Raw genomic sequence first — 24,910 nt, 5'->3', positions numbered from 1 at the left:
CACACGGTTTGATCAAATGAAATAAGAAGATTTCATTTCTTTGTGCTAAAGATGAATTTGGAGATAAGCAGGTTCTCTCCAAACATCCAGATATTAGACTATTAGTCATCAGGAGCAGGAGCCAAGTTGTTTGAAGGACAGTGTCTTTGACTCGGACATATACATCACTGCCTGGACAGTGACAGTGATGATGTGTGTGTGCGTGTGTGTGTTTTTGTTCATCAGAGACAACCCTCTCAGCTGCGCAGACCATCAGTAGGACGCGGACCTCAACTAACCCCTGGAATAGGCAGTATGGTAAGAGATGGAGTGTGTGTGAGAGTGTGTAGAGGAGTTCAGTTGCACATATGACACATTTTTGGTCCAAAAAGAATTATTAGGTTCCATTTTCACCATTTTAATTCTGCCTGTGTGTTTACTCATAAACTACTTTAATCTGCTCACCTTGCTTTTACCTGCAGTTCTCTTCCAAGTATACTTTGGAGGTCATTAATATACCTGAGCGGCCCGTCCAAATAATGTGTGTGTGTGTGTGTGGGAAACACTGGAACTAGGTCTGAATTTGTGGTGAGAGAGTGTGTTTGTGTGTTGCAGCAACATTTCTTTGATGACGATGACAGAATGGTTCCCAGTACTCCCACTCTTGTGGTCCCACACCGAACTGATGGCTTTGCTGAGGCAATACAGTAAGATCTGCACACACGTGCACACACGCACACACACAGAAAGACCCCAAATACATGGATTACCTGGATTTAAAGACAAACAAACAAAACAGTAGATTCATCCAGATTTGATGCAGGGTTTCCCACAGCATGTTATAGTGGAGACCCCCAGATTGAGGAGCTGCTGATGTCAGAAGAAATTATTCCATTTTTATAAAATATAATATTAAGTTTATTAGGCATCATTGAAAATGAGTAGTGAGCTACATCACACAGCAAATGCTATGGACTTGATGATACCTAATGATATTTAATGACTGAAAACATGTTAAAGAATCAAGGCAGCATGTAGCATGTGGAAGAAAAACTAAGTTCTGCTCTGCAAGTCAGACGTCAGAGGCAAACCCTGTATATATCCAAAAGCCCACTGCAAGAAAACACTTCACCATATTTTACAGCGAAAGTTTTCAGAAAATTCCCCTGGTGATAGAAAGCAAAAATGGGGATAAATCAAAAATGGATAAATAATGATGTTTGTCAGTCTAACAAGGGCAGAAAGCAGAAAGTTTATCTCATTATGAAAGAGACATGAACTATGAAAAGAAGTCCAACAGAAAAGTTATAGTTGGTATATAATCTTTGAAAATCCTCGGTGGAAACTAACGTTACCTCTCATGTCTGTCTCCGCTCTCCTCAGTTCTCCTCAGGTAGCAGGTCTGTCCACCAGGTTCAGGTTTGGACCTCCAGAGGACCTGCTGCCTCAGACATCCGCTTCACACTCTGACCTGGGACAGCTGGCATCTCAAGGAGGTAATACACACACACACACACACACACACACACACACCTGAGCATTCATTTTGACCACCTGATCCTGTCCGCATTACTACTGCTGCTGCTGTGTGTGTAGGTCTCGGGATGTATGAGTCTCCTCTGTTCCTGGCTGCTCATGATGAAGACGGAGGAGGAAGGAGTGTCCCCACCACTCCTTTACAAGTGGCCGCACCAGGTAGGACACACCCTCACACTCTGCACATTATAACAGTTGAATCTGTATCATTTTAAGTAGGAACGCTCCATCGTGCTCCCTGACTCTCGCTCTCTGTCAGTGACCGTCTTCACAGAGTCTCTACCCTCAGACAGTGGTGACAACATGGCATCCCAGTCGGTTCCCATGGTAACCGCCTCCACCGGGATGGTTTCTGCTGCAGATGATGGAGATGAAGTCTTCATGGAGCAGGAAGGAGAAGGGTGAGCGACGTCTTAGCAGACAGGCCTGAAAGAAGCAGAAGGCAGCTACAGTAAATGTGTGGATTCATTTTATTAGAGAAGCCAAGATGTGGCAGCGAGGCTTAAGTTTGGGAAAGTAAATGACTATCACATCCCTTTCCTGAATGTTTTAGGTGTATTTGTGATAAATAAATAAAAAAAAAAGATTTTGTACTATTTGACTGGAGTCAGATTGCAAGGTTTCAGACAGTTATGGGAACCTTCTGAAGGTGGAGCTTCATGTATTCATGTTTGTGTTTTCCAGTCATGGTATTGAGTCCTCTTTGGAGAGCCAGGGAGACATGGAGTCAGTGGGACAGCAGGGTGATGATGCATCACTGCCATCTACCAGCCAAGACCCTGGTAATTTATTGTCTTTATGTATTTATCTACAGAATTCAAACACTAATAGATTGAGTTTCGTTATGAAACCCAAGCAACATTTTCTGTGAACAGAAATTCAGGCTGCATTCAGAGGCTTGTGTTGCCTTTCACATTCCAACATGTTGGCTTTCACATCAACACAATAGGGCTGCAACTAACCATCATTTTCATTATTGATGAATCTGGAGATTATGTTCTTGATGAAAATGGCAAAAAAAAAAAAAAAAAGGTGGCGTGCAGTTTCCTAGGGCCCAAAAGTGACATATTGAAATAGTTTCTTTCATCTGACCAACGGTCTTTACAGAGAGAAGCAGCAAATTCTCATATTCAAAAAGCTGAATCCAGCAAAAGTCAATGTATTATCAGAATAGTTGCTCATTAATTTTCTGTCAGTTGACTAATCAATTAATCAAATACTTTCACCTTTAGAACTAAAACATGAATCGCTGTTTTCACTTTGATTTAGATGCAATAACGATAAATATAAGATACCAATTGTGAGCAACTAGAAGAATAGGTTTCACAGCAGCAGGTCACACACCATTCTTATGCAGCTAAAAAAATGAGACAAACTGTTATATAGATGTTCTTCATTCCCATTTATGATGCAGTTCAAGATACAGATACAGAAGCATCCATGGAGGAGACCTCCCTCTCTAGTCTCTTACTGAAGAAGTCAGGTCTGTCTGTTGCCAGTCTTGTGGTCTGATGAATAGTTGTTGTGTAAAACAAGTGAGGTGAGAGAGGGCAGTGTCAGTGAGGCCAATATATCTTTCTAGGCAAAAGAATGTGCTGATCAATCACATCAAAGGCTGTGCTTTGCACTTTTGTCAAAGCAGTTTGTGTGCTGTAAAACTTTCTGAAGCCAGGCTGATGAAGTTCATACAGGTTGTTGGATGAAAAGTGATCTTTCAATGAGCTTTGATTTGTGATTCTTATGTATAGAATGCCCCACTGCTCATCTCTGCCTTTATTCATAGACACCAGCAGTGTTCCTCAGCGGCGCACAGTGACCAGTCAGCCCCTGATCAGCAACCTGTCAGGCAGAGGAACCAGAGGAGGGAGGGGGGAGGCCAGGACGCTACTCAGCCGCAGAGGTAAGAGCTGTCCTGGAGGACTGTGCTGTCAGTGTCTCAGTAAAGGTTAGGCAGCACAGTGCGGGGCTCTTAACATCCACTTGATAGTCACTGATACTGTACACATCAACAGAATAAAGTCCAGTCAGTCAAAGGGTAATGATGAAGCTGTTTATTGAAGTGCAGTAAGCAGAGAGCAGCATACACAGGAGGATAATATCATGAACAGCGATGTGTGGGATCAAATGGATCATCTGGGTCAATAAGTGTTTGTCTTTTTTCAGGAACTTTTTCCCGAGGAGGAAGAGGAGGAGCCATGGGCAGAGGAGGCATTGCCTAATGATGATGTCAGCAGGAGCATCATCTCACCCAACAAGGAAATAAAAGACAACACTTAATTCCCAGATAGTTTTTTGTTGATTCTGAGACACTTAGTATATCCATAAATATTCTGTCCAGTCATGATCGATAATCACACCAGGAGACATATGACTGCGCTGTATTTGTGATCCTCTCTAAGAAATGGGAGATCACATTGTTTGTGAAATCCAGTTTTTGGTTGTTTTGTTTCATATGTATTCATGAGAGTAGTCCTGGATTTTTCATTTTGTTAGTGTCTTCATTTTGTCTTTGAGCTGTTAATACACTTGTTTTAATAATAAAGCCGAAAAACGATAGCAGCGATATCATGTGGGGTTTTTCTTCATAATCACTGTGGGAGCCCAGTGAGTGTGAGTGGACGGAGAAGGCCAATCAGTGATGACTCTGATGGTGGAAATTTATTCAGCAGTCATTTCAGGAAGAAGGTGCTTTGAGTTCTCTGAGCTCTCCTCCTTTCTGCTGCTGTTTATTTTAAGAAACAATCACTTCCAAGAATTAAAAATGATATCAATGTATTAAAAAGGGTAAATTGCTCCTCTTTGTTCAGCAGATATATTTACTGTGTAGAAACGCAGGAAGTACCAGAATAAGACCTCTGTCTCCTTTTCAGGATGTTTCTAAGGACAGCGCAGCCACACTGTGATGGAGTTGGCTGGAGCTGGGGCCGGGCGGGGAGGGTTAGCATTCTGGGCTGCCATGTTGGCAGAGCTGGTTGCCATGGCAGCAGGGCTGAGGATGGGTAGGGGTGCGAAGACTGCAGATGGGTCAGGTTTGGCCAGCGCTGGCAGGTTACCTGAAATCTGGATTCTGAAGTAGAGTGCTGCAGAGAAGACAAAAGTAGACGATTTCAGCTCAGACACTCTTGGACAGCTAGCAGCCTCCAGTCCTGCTGCTCTCTAATGACAACAAACAATGCACTGTGTGTGGCTCTTACGTCCAGAGAAGACGTAGTACTCGTACGGGTCACTGCTCTGAGGGCTGGGCATGGACAGAGCAGAGGTGACGGGGGAGGGGAATCCCTTCAGAGACACTTTGAGGTTGATCTCTCCACTCAGAAGAATTTCTGGATGTAAGAAAGAAAAAAAAAAAAGTACATTTAAGAAGTGAGAAGAGGAAGGCCACTTTACCCCATTATGCAATTAATTTAACCAAGTAAACTTCTATGTCATGATTGTGGTTGGTTAGTGATGAGGAGCAGCTGCTGCAGTCGGGTGGAGCCTCTTGTAGTGGATGTTCTTGGCTTGTTGATGAAGCCATGTCCCTAAGCTGCAACTCTTTGTTACAGCTGAAACTTTCTCTTAAAGGGACTATTCATCCCAAAATCCAACATATTTTTCCTGTTGCCTGTATTGCTATTTTGGGATGAACTGTCCCTTTAACCAATTCCCCAGGCTTTTAAAGGAACAATCCAACATTTTGGGGAAAATACTTTGAATACTGACCAGCAGGGAGAGCGGCACGCCTCTGAGGGGGGCTTCTTGGTTTCTTGATGCAGGATGGAGTGCTGTCTGATGGGTAGGTGAACCTCTGCATGATGTCTCCTGGAGGACAAACAGGGAGAGCTACAGTTGATCTTCTCCATAAACTCAAACAGCATTACAAAGACACACTGTATGTGCATCTCTCCGAGTTCTTTTTGTTAATTTACTGTTTATATCTGGAGAGAGGTGACAGAGCTCTTTGCTTCATATCCATACAGTTCCACACATTCATCTGTTTTAAGCATGGAAGTTCATTTTTGACGTGTCTCTATTCATTTCTGTCTTCCTGTGTTCCTCACCGTTCTTGAAGAAATACACAGTCTCTGGTCTGCCCCTGCTGGCTGGTGTCGGCAGTGCAGCACTGATGCCTCCTGTCAGACCTGGGAACTCAGAGGTCAGAGGTTTGGGGTAGCCCGGCTCCATCACCATGTTTCCATCTAGAAGCCAGTACTGGTCTCCCTGCAGCAGTGACAAAGAGGATAACTGCTTACTGCGCTCTGACTTCCATCATCACAGAGCAAGTTTTCTGAAGTTTCCCTTTGTTGGGTTCATATCGCCAGCACTGGAGCACATCTTAGCACAAAAATGCTTAGAGCATCATTGAGGCAGCATTACCAGATGTTTGACAACATTTGAGAGACAAAGACAGAAGTATTGGAATAATAACTGTCCTTTTCAGACAACATCTGTACATGCTGTTGCTTTTTATATCTGGCAAAAAATATGGGATGATTTCAGATTTGAACTCTCCATGAACTGGACTATTCCGGACTGGACGCTAGAACCTACACCTTGATGGCAGCAGTGGTAATAGGAGAAGCAGTACTTAAAATATTGAAGAAATATTGGTAGAACAGAACTTGCTGTAGTTACAGTACTGCAGCTGTAGTAGTGATGTTACTACCAGTGGTGGTGTCAGTAGTTGTAGTAAGAGTCATAGCAGAAGTTGAGATATTACTAGTAGTACTGATCTAGGTCAGACATTTAGCAGACTGAGTTCCAACAGTAACAGAAGTAGCACAGTGACACAGGGGTTGTAGTTGTGGTGACAGCAGCAGTAATAATGGGCTACAGCAATATTGTACCTTGATGATGTAGGTGTTTCCGAGGCAGTTGCAGCGTGTGAAGACCGTATCGATGGGCGAGGGGATACCCAGAGCGTCTGTGATACTCTGTGGGGGACCAACTGAGTGACTGACGGGGTCCACTGACCAGAACAGATCAGCTGAAACACACAGGTAAGTGCTCACACAGGCCACTCAGAGACTTCAGAGAATCACACCACATTAACGTGCAAAGATCACCAACATATATCAACACTAATCTGACATTATGTGCTTAAATGTGTATTTAGAATGATTATTCCCTGAGTCATTACACTTTAATTCATGTAGACACACAATACAACATTTATCCATGAGGGAAACTGGAGGTGATGTGATCCACAGGGACACAACAACACACTGATACTGACCTTTAAATATCAGGATGGTTCCATTGCTGAGAGCTGTCAGTCCATTGATGGGAGACTCACTGCACAGGTTGACATCATCTAAGAATCCTAAACACACACACACACACACACACACACACACACACACACACACACACACACACACACACTTTATCTGACACACTAGAACTCACTGGGTTAAAATGGATCGTGTGTGTTTTCATATTTCTGTTGGCTTAATAGATCAAAACAATACTTGCACCTTCTGCCACATCTGAGAAAATCATTCAGACCTGTTTAATACATTTGTATATAGGTCATTAAAAGACATACATATCCACAGGACCACTTGTCCTACCTGTCCCTGGTCCCTCAGAACCTGCTTCCATCACAGGAAGACCCAGTCCCTGTGCTATGTCCTGCAGGGTGCTGGGCCTGGAACCTGCGGGGCCACTGAGACCTGGGACCAAAACACACAGACATTTTTGTGTGGTCAAATGCAGTAAATTAATCTAATACTTTTTTTTAACTTATCAAGGATACAATATGTTCTTAGTCAACAAAACAGTTACAAAAATCTAATTTTCAAAACTAATACTGAGAAAAAAAAAGAGGCAATTTTTACAATTATTCAGAATTCATCCCAATCGAACTAAACAAATGTTAGAGTCAAATTGAATAATCTCTGTTTAATTAACCTTGATTTGGGCCAGATGGAGCCAGTCCAGCCGGTGTCAGCACCAGGTGGACATTAACTGTTCCACCAGCTGCTCCAGGACCAGAGGGACTGCCAGAAGCACCGCTGCCCCGAGATGGAGCATTGTAGTTGTGCAGAGAGGAGCCAGGCGCTGGTGAGTCTGGAGCTCCGCCATGAGAGGAAGCGCCGGACATTGGCAGTAGACCAACAGGGACGTTACTCACGCCTACAGGAGGAAAAAGATGAATGTTTTTATGTTCAGATGTAATTAAAGTATTAGTAAGAATCTAAAGCTGAGGAATAAAGAAAATTCCAAACCATGCTGCAGTGGATTGTTTGGTATAGCTGGAAAACTGGGGTCAGAGGATGCGGCAGTCAGCGTGTTGCGGAGGCCTGATGCACCTGGACACTGACCCCCAGGGTACTGTGGGCAGGGACTCCTTGCTACGTAAAAACACATTAATTTAAATGACCACAACTATCATCATAATGAATTATACAGACACAGACACAGTTGTGTTTTGTAGGTTTGGTACAATCCATCAAGAGTTAACAGTACACACACTCTGACTTTTTACTGTGTAGTGTGAGCGCAATATAAAGTGAAATAATTCAGTTTAGCAGTTTACATGTTTGAAGCTTCCACATAGAGCCTGACTCTATTTCATAGTAAAAGAAAAAAAAACTTGACTGGCACACAACCTCCTGTTAAACCGCAACATGTGTTTACACTTTGGTTTCTGGGAAGATTTATGCTAAGCTACGCTAAGTATAACAATCTCAGCATGCAGTGAGCCCAGAGTTGTTGGGCCCCTGTGGGTTTAGGGGCCTCAAAGCATACTGCTTTGCCCAGTCAGTAATCCAGTCCTCGTCATTAGCATGTAAAAAGTATGTTTCTGCATGCAGGGGGAGTAGTGAAAGCTTTCGGTGTGTGATTCATGAATGCTGTTTGGATACAGTTCATTAGAACATCTACCTGTGTACCATTCCTCGCTCTCACTGTTGGACCTTTTCTTGCTCTTCTGTGATTTCCGATTTCCTGAGGAGGAGGAGGAGAAAACAATAAATCACAGTGGAAGATGTTATGAAGACTGTGAAGTTACACCTGCTCTCCAACATCTGTTGAGTTTTCATAAAGGAGCACAGAAAGGCTTGGACAGGCAGCCGCTCAAAGACTCCAACATGTGTCAAGCCCGAAGAAAATACATTTTAAAAACACATTCCAGCTCTGAGCAGCTGCCTGTGCAAACCTTTACCTCTCCATACCTCCACCTTCACATCTCTGCATTCATATCTGGAACAGTAATACATTTGCTGCTGGTTAGTTGTTGTTTTTGATGGCTGCTAACCTGAAGCTGCAGCCCTCAGAGGCTGGAACGTCCTGGGCTGTGAGACAGACACACTGGCATCTGTGGACAGAGAGACCAGGTGGGAAAAAGCACCGTGGGTTTACTTACTGTTACTCCACTAAAATCAGGATATCTTGTAGCTTCTTAAAGCTTCATTGGATGTTTTTAAAATTTTAAACACACACTGCAGGTGTGTGTGTGTGATGCTCAGTCACAGTGGGGCACTGTATGCAGTTGTGCTGCTGTAGCTGTGGTCGTGGCCCTTACCGCAGCGTAGCTGGTAGTCACGACAACAGGTGTTGAAATGGATGCACTGTGGATCACAATCACACAGCCGACCGCGCCTGAATGTCTCGGTGCAGCGACCCTGACAGGACTGAGCTGAGAACAGCCAGACAAACACGTCACCATCAACACAGTGCAGCACATGTTGTGTTCAGCGGGTCAAAACTGCACTATAATGCATGCACGAAGTGAAATGACTGATGTGTTGGCAAAGAACTGTCTGTTACATCCAGCAGACACGAAGCAATATTTGTGTTCAACTAGTCTCTTTTATGTGCACAGGATGAATGTGTTTATCTTTAGCTGCTAAATGCTCCACTTTGTTCACCAGCTCGTGGCTAACTTCATCTGTCTACCTGTCAGAGCTGGAACTGTCATGTAAAGAGAGTTTATCAGAGCTTCTCTGCCCAAAACAGCCGACTGCTGGAAAAGCAGGTTGATGAGGGCATGGAGACAGCACCAAACCAAAGTGTGACATCAGGAGTTTAAAGAATCTGAAAAGTTCTATCAAAACCAAAACAACCAGCTAGAAGAATAAAAAAAAAAAATTACCATCAAAACCAATTATAAGCTAAAAAGAAGCTAAAAAGTTCCATAGAAATAAAACAAGGTGATAAAAAAAAAAGCTAAAATGCATCAAATAAACCATATCATACAGCGGGTTTCTTCATGGAAGACATTTTGACATGTCACATTAAAGCACAGGTGCAAATGACAAACTAACAATGGATGAATTCCATTTAGCTGCTTCAGTTTCGGTCTCCTGCTGTTGCTCATGCTGGCTCTCTGTGAACTGAATGCAGTCATTGCTAATGTGACTGGTAACACCTGCGTTAGTCAAACCGTCTGCTGTGTCTGAGAATGAGTGTCCTACCAGTGGTGCACACAGCCTGAAAGTCTTGGCAGCACTCGTTGTGTTGCAGGCAGCTGAGGTCACAGGTACACTGCTGGCCTCTGGCGAAACTCTCACCACATCGACCCACACAGCTGCCTGCACAAACAGTTTTTCATCCTTTCATTTTCATTCATATGACTGGAAGGCATTCCAAAGTATTATGGGTACAGTATTAAACATTAGATGTTACCATAGCTCCATTATTAGTCATTTTAAGGCATGTTAGGAGTGCAGGTGTACTATCAGCTCATTTAAGGCATACTAGGGACATTATTATCTTTTGATTCTTATTATTATTCAGTATTATATTGCATATTATTATCAGATTTGATTACAGCGTTCTATAACTGTAACACATAAGAAGGTATCATGTAATTTAGTAGACACTGGATGATCACAGCTGCATTAGTAAACAATTTAAAGCATCGTATGTGCTTAACTACATCATAAACCTATATGAGAGATATTAGAGGACAATTGTTGTAATAATACATAATTAGATGCATTATAAGATATTCTTAAGTACACTATAGCCATTAGAAAGGCATTAAATGGTCAGTTAAAACGCAACATGTACATAATTCTGGTGCTACAAAGTGTCATACTATAGATTTTGAATGAGGTGTCGATATGTAAAATACCTGGTCTAGCAGCAGCACTGTAGGTCACAGCAAGTCCAAGCAGCAGGAGCCACGCTGACATTTTCATCATCATCTTCATCCAAAACTGTGTCTGATAGGAATCTGAGCTGGACAACAGTTGTGATAGACAAAGGGAGCGTGAGAGAGCCACACTGCCACAGAATTAGAGAGTGAGAGAATCAGCAGTTACCTTCTCAGTGTGTCACCTCTCCTCGTCTTCTTTCAATCTGTCCGTCTGTTGGTCTTATATATTAGAGAAACTCTCTGAGACAGGACGCTTTTAATTAGCATCACACACAAGCACACTCATACTACACCCACAGACTAATTAAAAACCACCAAGACGTACTTAAACTTCCTACACCAACAGTAAATGAACTCCTACACACAGTGACCCCTTTCAAGACCAGCAATGGAGAGAAACTGATTACAAGTCACTCCTGTTACTTTAAAAGCATGTATGTATTATCCCAACAGAGTCTGACTTCATCCTCTTTGTCAAATGTTTATAATGTTTTACATTTCACCTGTTCTTTGCAGACACCTCACTCTCACTGACTCATAAATCAACCAACATCTCCCACATGTTTCCCTGAGTGCAAATAGGATCTGTATCATGTACACACCTTCATAGCAACATGCAATTATGAAGTGAGAGCTACCTTTCAGTCATAGGTAAATTAACCTAAAGCACTGTAAAACTCAAATACAACACTGCAGTGTTTTTTTTTTTCCACTTGTGAGGTCTGTGGCTTCGCCCACATGTGATGTGACTCCTACCTGTTGTCTTTTGGCCACATTTTCCCAGCCAGCCAGCCTGAGGAATGAGCTGCCTGAGCCAGCCAGAATGATGTCATGTGGTTTTGACAATTTTATGGTGGACTTTCAATTGTTCAGCTCAGTCCTTGGGTCATAAAAAGTGTCTACATGTGGGATGAGGGTAAAGAGAGAAAATGAATGATAGGGGTCAATCTGGTGAGGTATTTACTTCATTTAATGTGGATATACTAATTAATTTTTCAGATATTTAATCTCTTCCTCACATTAAGACTGGCAGAGATCAGGACAGAAATCTCAAGGGAGGCTGGCTAATGCAGAAAGATGATCACAGTTAAGATGACTGATATCGTAAAGTGTAGAAACAAAGAAAGAACATTTATTCTTTGTGAACAACATCAGGTAATACCCATAAACACTCAAGACAGCAGAAGACTTCCAGCATAAAATAAACTGCATACTGGTTTACATACTAGTGCATACTGGGTGTGCTCTAGTCTCTCACAACATTGATCGAGTCCAGTATGTATTCATAAAATGTCATCTTAGAGCTTTCAGCCACATCTCATTGTCTTCTTCAGATGGTGGACTTTGCACTGTTTTCATGGACCACCTGTTTTCACATGGCTCAAGTTCCATACTTTGGTCGTGTGAGGGCATCTCAGCCATTCCAATGACTCACCCACCGCTGAAGATGATATGCAGTAGAAAACTCTGGAAAGAGCAAGGAAGTGTACCTTGAGTCCAGATTATTTTGTCAAACTATGATTTCCAAGGTCGAGAATGAAGCGTCATGTCTCAGCTTTGACTGTATTGTTTAGTAACTGACATGATAATAAAACACACTAAATTGAATTGAATTACTTTGTGTTGTACAACTCTCTCCTTCCCCTGAAATCATGAAGAAAAACTTCCAAACAGTAAATACCATGAATATTTTTAAATGAAGGATGAGTTCTTGGGCTTCCACTTCATGCTGCAGTTGAAAGTTTATTTTATGATATATAATGTAAATCCTCTTCAGAGTTAGACGTGTGTATTAACTCCATATAGTGTATGCTACCATGTAAATGAGGAGTTTTGTAACAGCTGTTGTCAGTGCTGGGATCTTCATCTCTTTGCTGAACATATGAAATCTAATCAAAACATCCCATTAGAGTCAGTTCAGGTGAAAGATCGGCCTGATAATTACACTACTGTATCATTTCATTTTCACCCATCACTGAAAAAAACTGCAAGGTGTGACTACAGAGGTGTGGAACCACCTTTTCCCATTTATAATAACTGTATTATCAATCAGCTATGCAATCAAAATGGTAAATAAATTAACTGAAAACTATCATCATATTTGATGACACTGTATTTGAATGAAAGGCCAATATCAGGTCGATACTAAATCCAATATGATTTTAAAGCCTAATTGTATGTGAAGGAAATGAAAATGTGTGACTTCTGTAACTCCCAGAAGTATCAAAAAGACGATATGGCAGAAAGGTGCTGATACACCTGATATCTCTGGAGCTCTGAGAATGGGCTGAAAGCAAAACACAAACTGTGTCAGTTTGCATTTTTCTACACACCAACACATCCAGAATCACACACTGAAAGATTCAATAATCACATAAAAATTATAACACGTATGGCTTTCATAAAAACAGAAGCTTGATGAAAGTATTTTAAACGTAGGAAAAGGCAGTTTGATGTCTGTTGTTAACGAGTGTTGAAAGGGTCTGTGAATAAGTCAGAACAGCAGACGCAAACACATCAACACACCCACTCTGTTCCCATTCACCTGCTGGCCTGACTGACGACATGCATGTGTGCTCTGTTGTTTTCATGTGCTTCATTTCTAACAGTCAATTATGTGTGATGGTCAGCCCTCTAATGAGCCCTCAGGGAGGGGTGTGGTCACACTGAGGTATTGTGATTGGTCAGATGGTCAGATTAAAGCAGCTCATAAAACTTTATTAGCACCCCACCATGTACAGACAGTGGGAGTGGGACGCGCACTGCCGGGCAGCGGAGAGCACCGCACACATATTTCACACGCTTGGTAGGTGTTGAGAAACAGGAGGCCAGACAGACATTATGAAACATGGATTTAAAGAGTGTCTGGCAAAGCAAACATGACTGAAAGAAGAATAGATTCATTCAACCTGACTGTGTGAAGGAAGTTTAGTCCTCAACAGTGGTGGAATCTATCTAAGTACATTTACTCTAGTATTGTACTTCAGTACAAATCCAAGGTACTTGTACTATTCTTGAGTATTTCCATTTTTACTTTTACCTTTACTCCACTACATTTGTCTTAGAGCTTTGGTTACTAGTTACTTTTCAGATTAAAATTTTCTCATCCTGTCCAGTGAAAGCCATGTGCCTCCAGATTTGGTGACTTTGAATTAGGTTTTTCCTGATCAGAATCAGAATCAGAAAAACAATTACAATTAGTACAATTTTACACATACCAGGAATTTGTTTTGGTGAAGTTGATGCATGACAAATCTTCTAAAAATAAGCTATTAGAAAGTAAAAAATATAACAAAATAAATATACATACAGTCTATTTTTTTTTTTCCAGAATAAAAAGAGCAGTAGATGAACTGAAGGATTAAGTGTTCCTTTAAACTCTCCTCCTTAAACGAAATCAACTATTTCAAAGCCCCCTTATATCAGCTGGGGGGACCATTTTATGACACAATGATTACTTTCAATTTTGACACTTTAAGTACATTTAGTTGATAATACTTACATATTTTTACTAAGGTATGGTTTGTATGTAGGACTTTTACTCATAGTGGAGTATTTTCAAGGTGTGGTGTTTGTACTTTTACTTTAAGTAAAGGATCTGAATCCTTCTTCCCCCACTGGTCCTTGAATCCATAAAGTCAGGCAGTTCATTTGGGTAATGTGTCTCTCTGTAGTGCGCTGGGAGCTGACAGGATGTTTGTGGATCCAGACTTACTTTCTGCAGTTTTACAGCTCCTACTTTCTTCAGTTGACACTGGTAATGACTCTCTGATGAGACTGTGGGTTGCTGACCGGTGTCTGCTTGCATTACTTCATCTTCCTGGTATCTTTCCCTCTCTGCCCTCACTTGTTCCTACTCATTATTTCAGCTTTATAGCTGAGGCCAGTTTCATGGTGAAGTTTATTGTCTTCGTGGACAAAGAATGTTCTCTTTTTGTTTACTCTAAGTGTGTGGTCACATGGACCCAATCCAAAATGACAAAATGTCAGATCAATCTTTTGATGGTTTTCTCTACCTTAAAAATCTAAGCAGACTTGGGAGAGATGATTTTCATTAGGATCATGATGATCATGATCAACAGTGAGATTTATGTATGAGTTGAAGCCATGCTTGTTTCCAGCTAGATTTTCCACTATTTTTCGTTTTCGAAACTATTTTTACTGAACTCGTTTAGTTTCTGACATCCCCACATGCAATGAAACAGAGAGTACCAGTTTCTTCATGATATTTAACCTCCTCAGACCCCGCGTCCTCATATGAGGACATTACTTTTTTGCTGTTCTGCACCATGATCCTTCATTTGTAAGAATTTTGACCCACTGTCCTCATCCGAGGGCCCTGCCTGCATCATCTAGTGGTCTCATAACGAAATTACACTCATTTGGAAAAAAGCAAGATGGCGGGGATGACAGCAAAAGTCTTCTATGGCAGCTCCCGACAGAAATATGGACAAGGTAAAAATTCTAATCGAATTTTATGATTGAAACTAGTATATTTATGCACAATAACATCTGTAGCTTCACATGGCATGCTTATTTGATACATTTGAGTAATATTAGCAAGGTACAACGTCTGTAAACATGACGTCCTTCTTTGAGGACATCAGGTCTAGCTTCAGTGCAAAAACGTAAAATTTTGCTAAGAGCATTTGTCTTTATTTCTATTCAAAATGTCTTATTTATAGTCAAAATAAGTCTTATTACACTTAAAATAAGACTCATCCTCCAAAAGTAACTTGTTTTTAGACAATTACCACTTGTTTCAAACAAATTTTCACTAGAAATAAGTAGAATAATTTGCCAGTGGAGCAAGTTTTTATTTCCTATTACAAGGAAATAGATTGTGCATTTTTATCATTACAGGAAGAATGTCCCTTTCGAGAGCTGAACGATTGCTGAATGCAATCGCAAATGACTCTGAGATTGAAGATTTGTCAGATGGTGAAGAGGATGATCCTGCTGTGGGTGAAATCGTTCCATGTGAAGCAACTGTGGAGCAACCTGATGATTCTGATTCAGATTCAGATTATCAGCCTGATGCTGCTCACATAAGTGAAGATACTGACAGCGATACGAGTGAGCCACAACATAAACAACAGCATCTTGAGAATGATGGTGAGACAAAACCTAATTCCCATGTTTTTACTCTGTAGCACTTTATTTCGTTCAAAATGTTGAGTATATTGCAAATAAAATGCATAATATTTTTATTATTAGAACCTGACCAAGATGTACAAGGACGCAGAGCAGGACCAAGAAATCGAAATAGAGAGTACTGGAAGTCTGCTCCATTCAACCCTATCTTAGTCCCATTTCAGGGAGCTGATGAACAACAAGACGAGAGAGCAGATTTGTCGCCGGTGCAGTACATGGAGCAGTACGTTGACATAGAACTGATGAAAATCCTTGCTGACTGTACAAATTCTATGTCATTAGCTAAAAGTGGGAGATCTCTCAACACATCAGTTGAAGAGATGTACCACTTTTTTGGAGCTTCCATCTTGATGTCCTGCATCCCTTACCCACAAACCCGCATGTTCTGGTCCACTAACCTGAGAATCCCTGCCATTAGTGACACAATGAGACGCGACCGATTCTTCAAGCTGAGGAGCCATCTGAAGGTAGTAATTGATGACGACGTTCCTGAAGACAGGAAAACAGACAAATTCTGGAAGGTGAGGCCTTTCATGAATCGCATACTCAAAGGCTGCCACGCTCAGGCTCGACCAGAATCCGTCTCAATAGATGAACAGATGATACCGTTCACTGGAGCCTGTCCGTTCCGCCAGTATGTGCCGCTAAAGCCAAATCCAGTTGGCATGAAGAACTTTGTCCTGGCATCAGCAGATGGCATTGTTCTGGACTTTGAAGTTTACCAAGGTTCAAAGGCACTGGCTGCACAGGTTCCGGACGCAGAAGGATTGGGTTTGGGAGCTCTGGTCCTCAAACGCCTGACAACAACAGTGCATCCTGGTACAAAGGTGTACTGCGATAGGTTCTTCACCACCACATCAGCTGTGGAATCCATGCTGGAGAAGCAGGTATATATTTTATATAGTTTCCCAGGTACTATTCAGCTTATTACTATTTTTTGCTTTTCGGTTTCACAGCAGCAAATAATAACATTCATCAATCTGTGTCCATCTGTTGGTTAATTGTTGTGTCAGTCTGGCTCAGGGTGCAGGTTTACCCTGTTTTCTGTCAAGATGGCTACCATAAAAAATTGTCCTTGCTGCATCACTTTGAGATTATCTAACTGGTTTTGTTTTTAGGTGTACCTAACTGGTACAGTCATGAAGAACAGGATCCCAAAGGCAATGCAGAAGCTGCCAAGTGACAAGATCATGAAGCAGCAAGGCAGAGGTACCTCCGCATCAGTTGTCAGGGGAGATGGGAAACTGAGTGTTGTGAAATGGTTTGACAACAAGCCAGTCCTGATGCTCTCTGCTGTCCATGCTAAGGAGCCAGAGGATACGTGCCAGCGGTGGTCCAAGAAAGACAAATGCTACATAACCGTCAGACGACCAAATATTGTACAGGAGTACAATGCAAAGATGGGTGGGGTAGACTTATCAGACAGAATGATGAGCTACTACAGGATGAGTGTGCGAACAAAGAAGTGGACGATTCGCATGCTTATGCACTTTATGGATCTTGCTCTGGCCAACAGCTGGCTGCTGTATCGCAGAGATCATCAAGAACATGGTACCCCAAGAAAGGCTATCATGATGTTCCTCACGTTCCGCATGGATGTGGCTCAGGCGTTCCTCAACAAGTGTGATGTCACACATGCAGAGGAAGAGAGTGCATGCTGTCCACAACCTGGCCAAAGATCCCTGGTCACTCCAGTCCCCCACATCTCAGTGCGCACAACCTCTGCTGCTCATCTGCCGGAAGTTGCCGATCTCAAGAACCCGATGCGTTGCAGACAACAAGGCTGCCCTGGGAAATCCCGTGTGCGCTGTCTGACATGCAATGTGTTCCTTTGCCTGCAAAGTGGGCGCAACTGCTATATAGCCTTTCACAGAGGCCAGTAGGACTATTTGAATGACTGTTTGAGTTTGTTATGACACGTTCATAATGATGTTCATAAACTTTGCACTTTTCCATGCAAAGCCTTTCAGAGGCCAGTAGGAGTATTTGAATGAACGACTGAGTTCGCTATGACATGTTCATGACGTTCATAAACTTTGCACTTTTCTATACAAAGCCTTTCACAGAGGCCAGTAGGAGTATTTGAATGAATGACTGAGTTCGCTATGACATGTTCATAATGATGTTCATAAACTTTGCACTTTTCTATGCAAAGCCTTTCACAGAGGCCAGCAGGAGTATTTGAATGAATGACTGAGTTCACTATGACAGGTTCATAATGATGTTCATACACTTTGCACTTTTTCATGCAAACGCTGTACACTTTTATCTGCACTTTTGCGTTTGTTGACAGTTTAAAATAAACTTTTGTACTTTGTTAACCAATGGTGTCTTCATTGTGTCATACAGAAAGTCTGGACAGAAAGCACTGTAAATGTACATACTGTGAAACACAGGTGTAAATAATAACATTGACTGAATGGTCTTTATTGTCATACAGTAAGATAGACCCAATGCCCTCATATGAGGACATTGGTTTTTGAGATAACCACTTATTGTAGAAAGCTAAAATTTCATTTTTAGGCTAATTGGGTCCTTCTGATCCCAAATAGCAAGGAAAAAAATTATATGCAAAGACAGACCTGTTGTCCTCATATGAGGGCATTGGTTTTGACATAGTTCAAGAGCACATAGAAAGCTAAAATTTAATTTCAACTAAAATTAGGTCCTACTAATCCCAAATAGTAAGGAGACATAAAAAATGCACATCAAACAAAAGCCCGGGTCTCAGGAGGTTAATACACCTGAGTAATGCAATGTTCGTGCTCTACATGTATGAACGCCGGTGACACCGGAACAAAAGACTCCTCCTGTGTGTTTCCGCCCGGACAGTGTGAAAGATGAACCAAACACCTGGGATGCCACACGTTTTCCCTGTTGTTTAACTCCGTACCGTGTGTTGTTGTAGACAGTTGTTCTTTACCCAGCACATTACATGTTAACAGCGGTTAACAGCAGAGAGTTTGACCGGCAGCAGAGAGCGGAGCTCCGCTAAGAGGTGAGTGAAGCCCGCGTCCCCACAGACGACACAGCCCGCCATCATGGAGCCGCAGCGACACTTCAGTCAGCATGCTCGAGGAGAAAGTCCAGAAATGTCGTTCAAAACATTTTGAAAAGTATTTTTAACTGGATTTGCCTTTTTTTTTTTTATCTTTTTTTTTTTTTTTTTTTTTTTTTTTTATCAGTTTTATCGGCTTTACGCAGGTCAGTCTGCGGGTTAATGGGTAATGAGAGTAAACTTAAGACTGTTTAAGCTTTGGTCATTTAGCCGTTTTCACCTTGTGTTTGTAAAATCAGCATGAAAACAGTTCGGGCGTGAAGCACCTGTGCTGGGAGAGCTCAGGAAGCCATAGACAGACACAGATTCATGGATAAATACATGGATGTGTATCACTTCCTGCACTGTCAAGACAAAGACACCTAAAGGCAAAAGAAAACAAAACATACCACAAGGGACAACACACATTTACCCCACGTATAAACGAACAAGCTCAACCTCAGTATCTTCAGGTCTCCTCACCTTAAATGAAGTACATGAGATCTAAACAAACATACACATGTCTGTTTCAGTCAGAGTACCTGAGGCCACTCTGTCTGCTCTGTGGGCATCCAGCCTTTTCTTATAAGTACGTAACAGCTGCTCAAACAATCAGCAGATGTGGAAAACACGATCATGTGAGGTTAAGAAGCTCTTCTGAAGCCTGGTTTTAGCTTTGAAAATGAGGATTAGGCTCAGCTCTGTGTGTCTCTGCAGTCATGCTCCTGGTGGACCCCGGTCTGTATATCGGCACTGCGGCCGATCTCAACGACAGCCAGGCATTGGCCGATGCAGCCGTCACTCACATCCTGTCTGTGGACTCCGTGGACCCCACCCCTCTGCTGCCTGCTGATGGGGACCTCCGTAGGAAGTGGATCAATGTTCTGGATGAGGTGACCTCTGACCTCCTCAGTCACATGGACGCCTGCTTCCTGTTCATTCGGGAGGCTGTGGATGGAGGCGGAGCTGCACTTGTTCACTGGTAAGGGTCAGAGGTCAAGGCATGCCATGCATGATTCACATTGACTGATGTGTTGATCATTTTAGTTATTGAAGACTTATCAGCAGGGCATGTCCTCAGTGGGACATTTTACAGCTGCAAGATGAATAAACATAAACTTTCAAATGTTTATTTGTGTGTGTGTGTGTGTGTGTGTGTGTGCGTGCGCGCGTGTGTGTGTGTGTCAGCCAGGCTGGTCGGAGTCGCAGTGCCACCATCATCACTGCTTATCTGATGAAGAGATACCAGCTGGGCTTCACTGAGGCCTACCGCAGACTGAAGGGTGTCAAACAGGATGTGCAGTAAGTGCCTCTGTGTGTGTGTGTGTGTGTGTGTGTGTGTGTGTGTGTGTGTGTGTGTCTGCACTTTCTTGTTAATTTACCGACTGCTTGAACTGACTGACAACATGTCTGTGGAATGTTGGGTTGTTTGGTAATTTGGGTAAACTGACCCTGAAAGAGTCCGTAGTCAGAATCAATGTTATTATTAATGTTGGACTCAGGACAGATAATGGATAGCTGGTGGATGTGTTTCAGGGTCAACAGTGGTTTTGAGGAGCAGTTGTGTCTATATGAGTCCATGCAGTGTGAAGTGGACACCTCCAGTCCTCCGTACAAACAATACAGACTGACCAAGATCACTGAGAAGTACCCTGGTAACCACACACACACACACACACCCACACACCCACACACACACCGCCCAGAGTTTTCAGTCCATGTGTCCTGGAAGATTTCTTTGTGTCTAAGTGACTAATGGAGACAAGTTTTGAAACTGGTCCAGTACTGAGTGAGAGTGCTGCACCAGGCAGCCAACAGGCTGCAGTGTGCGTCCACCCAAAGTGTTTGTTTTGCCACTGACAGGCTCAGATCGTTATTCTAAGTGGCTGACAACATGAAGTGTAAGATCCTTTTTGTTTAACCAGAAACAGCCGCTATATTGCGCTCACGAAAGCCACCAGACTCCATTTACAGAAACAGTAATTTTATCATCGTAAAACACACTTCATTCAAGCTCCACAGAAACAATGTAAAACTCATCAGAGCCCTCTTTGTTCGTCTTTAACTGCCCCAACCATCACCAGGTCTGGTTAGTTTGAAATAAACTCTGAATTCGCTGAATTAGATGTGAAAATATGTGAAGAGGAGCGAGAGAGAGGGTGGACATCAGAGAAGTAGAGGGGAAAACAGCATGTAGAGCCAGAACATTTTCATATGTAACTCCTCACGTCTAAAATAGCCAACACACACTTTTTGTTTTTACATGGATCATAAATTGCGTCCAACATTTTTCTGTGTGTGTGCGCGTGTGCGTGCGTGTGAGCAGAGTTGCAGCATGTTCCCAGGGAGCTGTTTGCCACTGACCCTGCTCACTCCAGCTCCTCTGAAGTGTCCTATCGCTGCAGGAAGTGCAGGTGAGAGGTGGACACATTTATACTGTGGCTGAATGGAACAAAGTTTTCCAATGATGCTGAATTTATGTCACATGAGAACAGTCAAATGCCTTTCAGTAGGAATTTTCACTGACATTACCATTTTCTTCATGAATTTTGATCCAAAGATCAAGGAAACACCTGTGGCTGAGTGCTGGAAATGCTGCGTTTGTTTCTAAATAAACTGCAGCCTAAATCGTGTTGTTATCACTGTAGTTAAAGGAATAATTCCACATTTTGGGATGTAGACATCCTGACTCCAGCTCCACCTTCTCCTCTGCAGACGAATTCTGTTCCGTGACTCCAGTATTCTCAGTCACCCAGTAGGAGAAGGAGCGCCAGCCTTTGGTCACAAGAAGTCCAGTAACCTCACTGGTAAGAACACAACCATACTGTGGGTCAGCTCCTCGAGCCCAGAGCATTTCAGAGTAGGTGAGGCCTGTCCAGGGGGGCAGGGGTGAATGAGGGGCACAGAGAGGCAGAGATAGTTCATGGAGGCGCTCGCACTGCAGGCTGCAGCCTGACCTCAGTAAACTACTGAGACATCAGGTGTATAAACACCATCTCACCTCCACCCGCTGTACTCAGAGCTGCCCCTCTGTGCTGACTGACGTTCACCAGCCCTTAGCTGCTGTTCATGCTGGCTCTCTGTCACACTGTCATGACGTACTGGCACACCTGAACAGAACAGAGTGACTGTTGATGCTTTCCTGCTGTCACAAGTCAAAGTATCTGCTGTCAAAATGTCTTATTGCAGTAATCACACACACAGAATGTGTGGCTTATCATGAGTAATGATAAGGAATGTGTTGTTGTCTAGGAGACGTCCAGTGTACGTCTTACTTCATTGAACCGCTGCAGTGGATGGAACAAGCTTTGCTTGGAGTGATGGATGGACAGGTAATGCACACACACACACCCACACACATACACAACAGGAAATGCATTGGTTTTAACTGACAAAAAATACTATGGTAGATGTTCTCAGCCTCACATGAAACCTCTAATTAGATGGATCTTTTAATTTCTGATTGTCACCTTGATTAGGCTGATATTCTGGGTCTGAATAGTCCTGAGCCCGTACAGCAGCCCCGGCCCACTTTTTTGGAGATCATCCTCCAACACATGCTTCTTAAAACACACTGGTCTCTTTATCCACACTTATGGTCCCCTCCTCTCTTTTCCTCTGTGTGTGTGTGTGTGTGTGTGTGTGTGTGTGTGTGTGTGTGCGCGCGCGCGCGCGCACGTGCGTGCGCACGTGTGTGTGTGTGTGCGTGTAGCTGCTGTGTCCTAAGTGCAGCTCTAAGCTGGGCTCGTTCAGCTGGTGTGGTGATCAGTGTTCGTGTGGTCGCTGGGTCACTCCCGCCTTCCAGCTGCATCGTAACAGAGTGGATGAGATCCGACAACTGAACATGCAGAAATAACACACCCACACACAAATGAATGCAGTCTCTGCAGGCATAAACAGAGATAAGAGCCAGCTCATCAACACACAGTTGAGCAAGAAATAGAGTTTTCAGATGTTTCCATCCTCTTGCTCAGGTTTTGAGGAACAGCATTTATTTGTTGTTGGCTCTACATGTGACTGGAGTGTACAGACACTGTAGGAGGGATCATTGGAGGACACTTTTGAAGTTGATAGAAGAAAGAAGAACATCAACTCTAAACTTCAAGACATCAGGAGGCCTTTCAAATGTTTAAAGGACTTAAAGTCAAATACGAACATTTTGCAGAAATGTTGCTGAAACAATCAGTTATTTGATTGATCAGATCATTGGTCAGATATTTTCAGAATTGAATTCCTTAAAGTGGTTTGATTGGATATTTTTACCATAATAATGTTTGAAATGACAATGTGAAGAGTCACTCACAGTGACGAACCTACTTGTCAGCTGGTTCTGAGTTTCAGCTCATTGTTTAACGGTCTTGTCCACAGCTTATCTGAACTGTCCGCTCTCACTGCTCTCATAGTGTCATTTTCGCCACAGCAGGCAGCTGTTTTCTGAGAAGAAGCTCTCACTACCTGCTCAGCACGAAATGGCACACAGACACAGTTTGAGACTCGTTAGAGCAACTTTATCATTCATGTTTGTGTTCATCTGATGAATCTAAGTCCAGTCTGGACTCTCCTTTAGCTCCACTTAAGGCTAAAAGCAGTGAAAAAGCTCCATAGAGTGGTCAACTTTTGTATTACACATTCGTTGAACCATTGTTAACATGGATAAATATTAAATATCAGTCTCACTGGGTCAAACTACTCATTGACTACAGCTTCTCAATTGTTTCATATCACTGTTCATTAAGTATCGTTGGGTTTTGGATCGTTGGTCAGACGATTTGAAGACATCTGTGGATGGTTGCTGACATCGTAGATAAATAAAGGAAAAAAGATTTTTTGCAGCCTGAACAGAAATGGGAGAACTGCTACCAACCCCACAACAGCTCACAACAGCTTATATAACAGCGTTGGTCTGATGCAGCCGTTCAGAATGAACAAGTCACCAACAGTCCGTATCGTACCACCGGTAAGAGTCACGTACGAGGAGGGTTTAGTTGACATGACCAGTGTCAGTCAGTGCAGTGTGTTTTAAATCCGACTCTTCTCTAATACACACAGATGATGTAAATAAATGACAAATAAAAATACTTGTTTATAAAAAATATGTCTGCTGCCATCTGTCCAAATTAATCTGGATATTTCTGTTTTATTTCGTGAATGTGTGAGAGAGAGAGAGACCATGTCTTCCTCATGTTGTGGGGACATAAATCTGCTTACAGTCACATTGTGGGGACTCGCCTTCCTTATGGGGACAAAATGCAAGTCTGCATAATGTAAATCATTACATTTTAGGGTGAAGCCTTGGGGTTGAGGCCAGGTCAGATTATGTAATGTCCTCTGAAGTGATGGAAACACAGCTGTCTGACTTTTTCCTCCCTTGTTTCTAGATTTTTTCCTCACTGTTGGTCCTCTTCTCCAGATAGTGTTGTTGTGGTTCAGATCCAGACAGACAGACAGACTGTGCTGAAGCGATGGCCTGGATCCAACACAAAGATCACATCAGGATGAGTTCTAGCTGATTTATTTGCTCTGGACTCTGGTTTCTGACAGGCTGATGTTAAAAACACAGCACATTCTTCACTTGGAATTCAAATGACATAACATTTTCTACAACTGCAGCCCAGATAAACTCACTGGAGCCTGTCAATAACAGTGATTCATAGACAAGGAGGATTTCCACAGGAATTTTATGAATATGTTGATGTGTTTTATGTTGAATCCATCATATTCCCTCAAGTTCACTGGGATTTATCGCATCGCTTTCGCTGGTTGAGGCAGAATTAATACAGCTGCAGAATAACTATCCTCTGATCACAGATGTCCACGTGAGGGGCCTTTCACTGACTGCAACTGCTACCACAGTTTATAGATAGACAATAAAAAAGATAAAACGTTGGTCCACTACTGTCAACATTACATGTCAATAAAGATAAACATCATCGTGGACATGCAGTATGTGTGCAGAGTGGACACCAAAATACTCAATATACTACTTTTGGTGAAAATTAAGTACATTTACTCAAGTACTGTACCTGGGTACAATTTCCAGGTACATAACATTTCTGTTTTATACTACTTCATATTTCTAAATACAGTCTTGTACTTTTACCTGCACTGAATTTATCTAA

General features: G+C 42.4%; 4 protein-coding genes across 7 annotated transcripts in view; 3 read left to right on the top strand and 1 right to left on the bottom strand.

The window, feature by feature from the left end:
• The window catches only part of LOC143329123 (nucleoprotein TPR-like), a 32,653-nt gene extending 28,582 nt beyond the window's left edge, over positions 1-4,071 (top strand). For 2 of the 3 annotated variants that reach the window (XM_076744865.1, XM_076744864.1), the window contains exons 48-55: positions 226-297; positions 595-686; positions 1,363-1,475; positions 1,576-1,674; positions 1,775-1,916; positions 2,200-2,297; positions 3,299-3,415; positions 3,679-4,071. In XM_076744865.1, the coding sequence (XP_076600980.1) occupies positions 226-297; positions 595-686; positions 1,363-1,475; positions 1,576-1,674; positions 1,775-1,916; positions 2,200-2,297; positions 3,299-3,415; positions 3,679-3,734 (789 nt within the window). In that variant the 3' untranslated portion in view covers positions 3,735-4,071. The remainder of the gene's footprint in view (positions 1-225; positions 298-594; positions 687-1,362; positions 1,476-1,575; positions 1,675-1,774; positions 1,917-2,199; positions 2,298-3,298; positions 3,416-3,678) is intronic. The other variant, XM_076744866.1, reaches the window with a different exon arrangement.
• Positions 3,552-10,748, bottom strand: prg4a (proteoglycan 4a). The gene is made up of 14 exons (XM_076744868.1): positions 10,577-10,748; positions 9,915-10,031; positions 9,023-9,136; positions 8,756-8,815; positions 8,383-8,445; positions 7,725-7,850; positions 7,408-7,632; positions 7,068-7,169; positions 6,731-6,817; positions 6,342-6,481; positions 5,556-5,715; positions 5,218-5,316; positions 4,710-4,838; positions 3,552-4,595 (listed from the first exon to the last, which is right to left on the bottom strand). The coding sequence occupies exons 1-14, from the start codon at positions 10,653-10,655 to the stop codon at positions 4,393-4,395; spliced, it is 1,704 nt and encodes a 567-aa protein (XP_076600983.1). The 5' UTR covers positions 10,656-10,748; the 3' UTR covers positions 3,552-4,392.
• Positions 10,749-14,982: 4,234 nt separating this feature from the next.
• LOC143329678 (piggyBac transposable element-derived protein 3) lies at positions 14,983-18,073 on the top strand. Its single transcript, XM_076745689.1, has 4 exons — positions 14,983-15,055; positions 15,464-15,715; positions 15,818-16,641; positions 16,873-18,073. The coding sequence occupies exons 1-4, from the start codon at positions 14,998-15,000 to the stop codon at positions 17,635-17,637; spliced, it is 1,899 nt and encodes a 632-aa protein (XP_076601804.1). The 5' UTR covers positions 14,983-14,997; the 3' UTR covers positions 17,638-18,073.
• A 507-nt stretch (positions 18,074-18,580) lies between these two features.
• On the top strand, positions 18,581-23,878 carry dusp12 (dual specificity phosphatase 12). Of its 2 annotated transcripts, none has more exons than XM_076744236.1 (8): positions 18,581-18,752; positions 19,509-19,773; positions 19,980-20,093; positions 20,328-20,446; positions 21,118-21,205; positions 21,507-21,598; positions 22,044-22,123; positions 22,504-23,878. In XM_076744236.1, the coding sequence occupies exons 2-8, from the start codon at positions 19,511-19,513 to the stop codon at positions 22,645-22,647; spliced, it is 900 nt and encodes a 299-aa protein (XP_076600351.1). In that variant the 5' UTR covers positions 18,581-18,752; positions 19,509-19,510; the 3' UTR covers positions 22,648-23,878. The 2 variants fall into 2 exon arrangements, with proteins under 2 accessions (XP_076600351.1, XP_076600353.1); XM_076744238.1 differs by lacking the exon at positions 18,581-18,752 and adding an exon at positions 18,807-18,870.
• The last annotated feature ends 1,032 nt before the right edge of the window (positions 23,879-24,910 follow it).

Source organism: Chaetodon auriga, chromosome 12, assembly GCF_051107435.1.
Source record: "Chaetodon auriga isolate fChaAug3 chromosome 12, fChaAug3.hap1, whole genome shotgun sequence".
Classification (NCBI taxonomy): domain Eukaryota; kingdom Metazoa; phylum Chordata; class Actinopteri; order Chaetodontiformes; family Chaetodontidae; genus Chaetodon; species Chaetodon auriga.
The sequence above is the reverse complement of the archived record's forward strand: the minus strand, read 5'-3'. Positions and strand labels throughout refer to the sequence as shown.

Bases quoted from the DNA above. Each gene is read 5' to 3' on its own strand.
- prg4a (XM_076744868.1), bottom strand. From the start codon at position 10,655: ATGAAGATGATGATGAAAATGTCAGCGTGGCTCCTGCTGCTTGGACTT. The intron at 6,482-6,730 runs GTCAGTATCAGT...TGTGTGTTTCAG, and splicing joins AACCATCCTGATATTTAAAG to CTGATCTGTTCTGGTCAGTG. The intron at 4,596-4,709 runs GTAAGAGCCACA...TCTTCTCTGCAG, and splicing joins GTACTACGTCTTCTCTGGAC to CACTCTACTTCAGAATCCAG.
- LOC143329678 (XM_076745689.1), top strand. From the start codon at position 14,998: ATGGCGGGGATGACAGCAAAAGTCTTCTATGGCAGCTCCCGACAGAAA. The intron at 15,056-15,463 runs GTAAAAATTCTA...TTATCATTACAG, and splicing joins CCGACAGAAATATGGACAAG to GAAGAATGTCCCTTTCGAGA. The intron at 15,716-15,817 runs GTGAGACAAAAC...TTTTATTATTAG, and splicing joins ACAGCATCTTGAGAATGATG to AACCTGACCAAGATGTACAA.
- dusp12 (XM_076744236.1), top strand. From the start codon at position 19,511: ATGCTCCTGGTGGACCCCGGTCTGTATATCGGCACTGCGGCCGATCTC. The intron at 21,206-21,506 runs GTGAGAGGTGGA...TCTCCTCTGCAG, and splicing joins TATCGCTGCAGGAAGTGCAG to ACGAATTCTGTTCCGTGACT. The intron at 21,599-22,043 runs GTAAGAACACAA...GTTGTTGTCTAG, and splicing joins GAAGTCCAGTAACCTCACTG to GAGACGTCCAGTGTACGTCT.